Raw genomic sequence first — 6,481 nt, forward strand, 5'->3', positions numbered from 1 at the left:
CTTTTCAAGGGGGTCAAAAGTAAACTCTGTGCACCCTTTGAGTTGGGTACACCCCAGGGTGGAGTGCTAAGTCCCACACTGTTCAATGTTCTGATGCATAAATTTACAATGATATTCCCACAGTACCTGACGAAGCCGTCATTTGTTATGCCGATGATATATGCATTGTTGCAAATTCCCAAACTAGACTGCAAGCTCTACTTGATCACTCGCTGCTAAAAGCATTGAATGTGGTCTTGTTATCTCTATAACTAAATCCAGAGTTCTCCATCCCAAGAGAAAACTCATGTCCCTATAGCTTTCAAGGTCAACAACCAGAACATTGAAACGTGTGGCAGCACAAATATCTTGGAGTTGGTATTAACAGTGACATTGTAAATGATCTACACCGTAGGTTAAAAGAAAGACAAACCATTGAGAACACTTACTGGTAAGAATATTGGTATCAATATTAAATATGCTAGACTATTCTATATGATGTTCGTTAGATCTCTCGTTGATTATAATGCTCTGCACTTAATTAATTTCCCCTCCTCTGTGTTTGACAAACTTGAAGTAGTACAGAATGAGGCCATGAGGATAATTCTTGGTGCCCCAAGATGCACAAGAATCATCAACATGAGGGAAGAACTGAAGCTTCCAACCATACTAGAGAGAATAATGCAAGTCAACACTACCTTTTGCCTTAAAGTCATGAGAGATCCTACATCTCCTGCATTGCTCAGAGACAAATTATTTAGTGCTGTTAGCACCCTTTTGACTGGTGCCGACATACCAACTCACTCTTTTATGATAATGGCTGAGCAACAATGCTTACAATCTCATTAAACTTAACATTCCTTTTAAGTGCAATCTACCTGTCTCTGATATTCCTCTTTATCTGTACCCCACCATTCAAATATCATACACACCTGTCACCAAGAAAGATAATGAGAATCTTGCTCTTCTCAAAGCTGTCACTCTTGAAACAATTGCATCTCCATCGAGAGTTTAAGATCTCACAAGCACTGTGTCTACACCGACGGCTCAGTCCAATCCTCTACTGGACGGATGCAGCGGCATGTAGGTTTTATAGAAATAATATTTGCACAAAGACTGTCAGTGTCAGGTTAACTGGCTGACCTCCACACAAGCAGAACTAGCAGCATTACACTTAGCTACCAGTACATTAAAAAACATTGGAGGAGGAATAATATTATGTGATTCAAAGTCTGCTCTTCAAGCAATCGAAAACTTCTCTTGAAGATCGACAGCAAGAACCTCATACTCCCAATTATAAATGACCTAATTGATGCACAGAGTAAAGGGTCTCGAATCTCCTTTGTATGGATACCTTCACACATAAATATAACCCATCATAATGAGACAGACATTGCAGCCAAATTAGCGTGTAACAAGTCTGAAGTTGAATTAGATCTAGGTATCCCCATCTCTGCTGTCAAAACTGTATTGGTCCAAACATTCAGATCTGATAGGAAAGAACTTACTGACTCCCAACGACCTGAAAGTACTAGTATAAAAAGCTATGATTTGTTCAGATCTGAAACCTACATCTATGGACAGCACAAAACTCCACAAGACTGTGCGACACAGTGGTTGCAAGGATCAGGTTGGGTTACCGTTACCTGTGGCAGGTGGCTGCAGGTGACGGGTCTCCCAATCCTAGCACTCCAGTTGCAAACTCTGTGAGCAGGAACTACGGCATGATCTCCCGCACTACATCACTGAATGCCCAGTTATTAGACCTTTCAGACCAGTTGGCATGAGGTACCTGGAGCTTTGCAATTACTTTATTCACTCTCGTATTCTTGAAGATATCCTCACAGTATACCCAAAATTTGCCAGTGCAGGCTATTAAACACATGGCTCTGTATGACTAATCATCCTGCGAGATGGGGACTTGTATTACCACTGCTACCTTATTCAATCTTGTGTTGTTGATATCCTCAAAATGCATCCGGAGTCTGCCAGTGCAGACCGCTTATCACATGCCTCTGTATGACTAACCATCCTGTGTGATGGGGATTTTTAGCATCACCTAGTTAGCTTTTTTGACACACTGTACTCCACTTCATATAGTCAAGGGTAGCTGCACTAATGCAGATGTACCTCATATCTTAATAAAAAAAAATACCTAAACTGCCTATCACATGCCTCTGTATGACTAACCATCCTGTGTGATGGGGATTTTTAGCATCACCTAGTTAGCTTTTTTGACACACTGTACTCCACTTCATATAGTCTAGGGTAGCTGCACTAATGCAAATGTACCTCATTTATTAATACAAAAAATCAAATACCTTTGTTCTATCTATTTTAGAATTAATACAACGATAAAGGACACACATGTTGCCTGCTTATTCACCCAAACACAATTATTTATATTACTGAGAAACTGTCTGGATCAGAGCGGACAGACCCGGCGACCTGGTCGAGCCCAAACGCAAACCTTGCCTATTATTTTACCCTATAAGTTGCTACCGAGTTTATAGTTGTAGAGTGTAGACTTCGACAAGCAATATATCTGCATTGTTTATTTAGTGCAAGGTAGTTGCCTCTAAATGCAATGGTCTCGCTAAACCTCTCTTTTTATTGAATTTATTTATTGAAATGTTGTTTGCATCTGCCCGGTAATGGATTTTGTTTATGTATAGAGGTCAGGCCGGACCAAGAGAGGTGAATTTAACATGGATCAGATGAAGGCTGGTCAGGTCGAGTCAAAAGGAGGTGATTAAATAATATGGGTCAGGTTACTGCTGAGGTCAAGAGGGCAGTCTCATTAATACGGGTCAGGTGTTGTCTGCCCAGGACTCCACCTCATTAATATGAGTTAAGGTGGACACGCATCCTCTCGTGTCTAGGCTGCTGAAATTTATACTAGTTTAAATACTAATAATACTAATAATGATAAGATCAACTGGTGCCATGAAAGCCACGGAGCCAACTAGGGTACTCCCAAACACACACTTTAAACCACTGAACTCCAACATGCTATAAGTAATATGTAACCTAGGAGAGAACTGAATCCAACTTGAGGCATCGAGGTGATACCAAATGAAGTTCTTAATTACCCGCTTAATACACTCTAGTGTGCTTGGGAGTATGCAGGGTACAGGTTCGAATCCCCCTCGTGACTCTAATCGATTTTCTTAATGATATATCATGTTAATGTGACTCCTTTGTGCAATAATAATAATCTTGAAATAATAATAATAATAAAATCAGTATGAGCCATGAGGAGGATTCGAACCTGTGCTCTGGGTACTCCCAAACACACGCCTTACACCACTGCACCATGACATGGTAAAAGCAATGCAACCTGGGATTTTAAATGTTAAACATTCAGTTGTGTTGAACAGAATGTTCAACGGCAGCTTAGACATTCACCAGACAAATTCCTCTCTCTCTTCACGAAACATGTTATCAGTGCAGTAAATATTGACTTTTTTGAACAAATACGATATTTTAAAACAAGTTATCATACATAAGACCTTATGAACTTAATAATGAAGCACACCATGGAAGGCCTATTGGCTCATACGACGCAGGTCCAAGCTTACTCTAATGTGTGTGTCTAGCCTACGCATGAAACCATCCAATAATCACACTTTTATTTATAACTAGAATATTATTTAATAAATAAACATTTCCGGTTCCATACCAGTATTTACCCAGGTCTTTCCTATCTCTAAACCTCTTCACTTTACATCCATTGTTAAGCGCTGATAACGAGCAGTACCTCAGCGCCCGCCACTCATGACAGCAATATCAACATTAAGATACAGGTCTCTTAAAATAAATCCATATAAAACAGTCAATGTGCACATCAATAGTGAAGGTGAACATAATGTTAACAAACATTAATCATCCCCCAACAGCACACATGTGTAACACACAGCGCCACACACAAGTGTGTTTAGTGGCTTGGTTAAAACTCTCAATACCTGGCATGTAAAACAGTATTCTGACGTCATGTAATATGCTTTTATGTAAATATAATTTGATTGTTCCTGATATTGCTTTTATATAGGGTTCAAGAAGGAGTGATGCCGGAATGGTCGTGATGGCAGGAATATCATCTACACTACACACATCATCAACCACACAGGGACAACATCGCTGGAACATCGCGGTGATGAGTGTAGAGGGGTCAACACCTGGCTCTTCATCGTTGCTCATACTCAACACGTGAACCTCACTTGTCTCAGTTCAATGCAACATCCTCGCTAAACAAAAATCATAATTTAAATACACCATCCTCAGCTCAATACATCCTCAGTTAAATACAACAACCACAGTTCAGTACAACATCCTCACGCGAATACAACATCACAGTTTAATACAACATCCTCAGTTGAATACAACATCCACAGTTTAATACAACATCCTCAGTTGAATACAACATCCTCAGTTGAATACAACATCCTCAGTTTAATACAACATCCTCAGTTGAATACAACATCCTCAGTTGAATACAACATCCACAGTTGAATACAACATCCTCAGTTGAATACAACATCCTCAGTTGAATACAACATCCACAGTTGAATACAACATCCACAGTTGAATACAACATCCTCAGTTGAATACAACATCCTCAGTTGAATACAACATCCTCAGTTGAATACAACATCCTCAGTTTAATACAACATCCTCAGTTGAATACAACATCCTCAGTTGAATACAACATCCTCAGTTGAATACAACATTCACAGTTTAACACAACATCCTCAGTTGAATACAACATCCTCAGTTGAATACAACATCCACATTTTAATACAACACCCTCTAGTCAATACAACATCTTCAGGTGAATACAACATCCAAGATTTGTATCCTCAGGTCAATACAACATCCACAGTTTTATACAACATCCTCTAGACAATACAACATCCTCAGTTGAATACATCTACAGTTTTATACAACATCCTCTAGACAATACAACATCCTCAGTTGAATACATCTACAGTTTTATACATCCTCTAGACAATAAAAAATCGTCAAGTGAATACAACATTCAGTTTAATACAACATCCTTAGTTCAATTGATTGATGTATGAAGATTAAGCCACCCAAGAGATGGCACGGGCATGAATAGCCCGTAATCAGTTCAATAAAACATCCTGGTGAGCGAGCGCCTCGGGCTCTTAAGTGCCTCAGGGAAGATGTTTACTCAATCTTCAAGGAGTTGCTTGAACTTGAGACTTTCTTTTGTATTCTTGATAAGGTTTTAGATCCTGTTGAGCGGACTTGAAAATAATACGTAATGCTTCTGAGCTCCTGTCAGCGGGCTGCTCCACTGGCGTCAGGGGAGTCGATCCTCTGGTGTTATGAACCACGACGGTGTTATGAACAACCCCGACGGTGTTATGAACAATAACGACGGTGTTATGAACAACCTTGACGGTGTTATGAACAACCTTGACGGTGTTATGAACAACCACGACGGTGTTATGAACAACCACGACGGTGTTATGAACAACCTCGACGGTGTTATGAACAACCCCGACGGTGTTATGAACAACCTTGACGGTGTTATGAACAACCACGACGGTGTTATGAACAACCACGACGGTGTTATGAACAACCTCGACGGTGTTATGAACAACCCCGACGGTGTTATGAACAATAACGACGGTGTTATGAACAATAACGACGGTGTTATGAACAACCACGACGGTGTTATGAACAACCACGACGGTGTTATGAACAACCACGACGGTGTTATGAACAACCTCGACGGTGTTATGAACAACCTCGGTGTTATGAACAACCTCGACGGTGTTATGAACAATAACGACGGTGTTATGAACAATAACGACGGTGTTATGAACAATAACGACGGTGTTATGAACAATAACGACGGTGTTATGAACAACCACGACGGTGTTATGAACAACCTCGACGGTGTTATGAACAACCTCGACGGTGTTATGAACAACTTCGACGGTGTTATGAACAACCACGACGGGGCATTGAACAGCCACAATGAACTGTCAGCATCTCCTCTTGCTTCACTGGTAACCGATAGACTTAACTCTTTTCCAAACTGCTTGGTAGAGCCTCGCGAGGTGCTGGGCAGCTACCCGCTACTCCGCTGTGGCAGGAGTCTCGACTCCCTCGGTGTCGGCAAAGCGGATTCGGCACCGCTAAAGCCACTCCTCGATCGCCTTCCACATTGTCGTTATGTAAGAAAATAAATATACAATCCGAATCTTCGTGGAAGCTTCAAATTGCAATCTAAAGAGTTGGATCAGTCTCCTTTATTGTCGGGGAATGCGGCGGCTCCATTTACCCTGGAGAGGGCAGAGGGCTTCCCTCTGGTGCCCTTCTAAGGTCCCAAAGCGATGATCAGGTGACACTACAGCGTTGGACCAGTCATAATCAAGTGAGACTCGCCTCCTAGTGGCTAGAACAGGGCAGGTGGTTGGATGATCAAAGTGCTCACACACTTTGACAGTCGAAATCTTTTTTAATACAG

General features: G+C 41.0%; 1 protein-coding gene across 1 annotated transcript; it reads left to right on the forward strand.

Annotated features, from left to right (window-relative positions):
• The first annotated feature begins 5,330 nt into the window (after positions 1-5,330).
• On the forward strand, positions 5,331-6,200 carry LOC138359034 (putative uncharacterized protein DDB_G0282499). The gene has a single exon (XM_069317725.1). It carries the CDS (start codon positions 5,331-5,333, stop codon positions 6,198-6,200), a length of 870 nt encoding a protein of 289 aa, XP_069173826.1.
• The last annotated feature ends 281 nt before the right edge of the window (positions 6,201-6,481 follow it).

The sequence above is a fragment of the Procambarus clarkii genome, chromosome 88 (genome assembly GCF_040958095.1).
Source record: "Procambarus clarkii isolate CNS0578487 chromosome 88, FALCON_Pclarkii_2.0, whole genome shotgun sequence".
Lineage (NCBI taxonomy): Eukaryota > Metazoa > Arthropoda > Malacostraca > Decapoda > Cambaridae > Procambarus > Procambarus clarkii.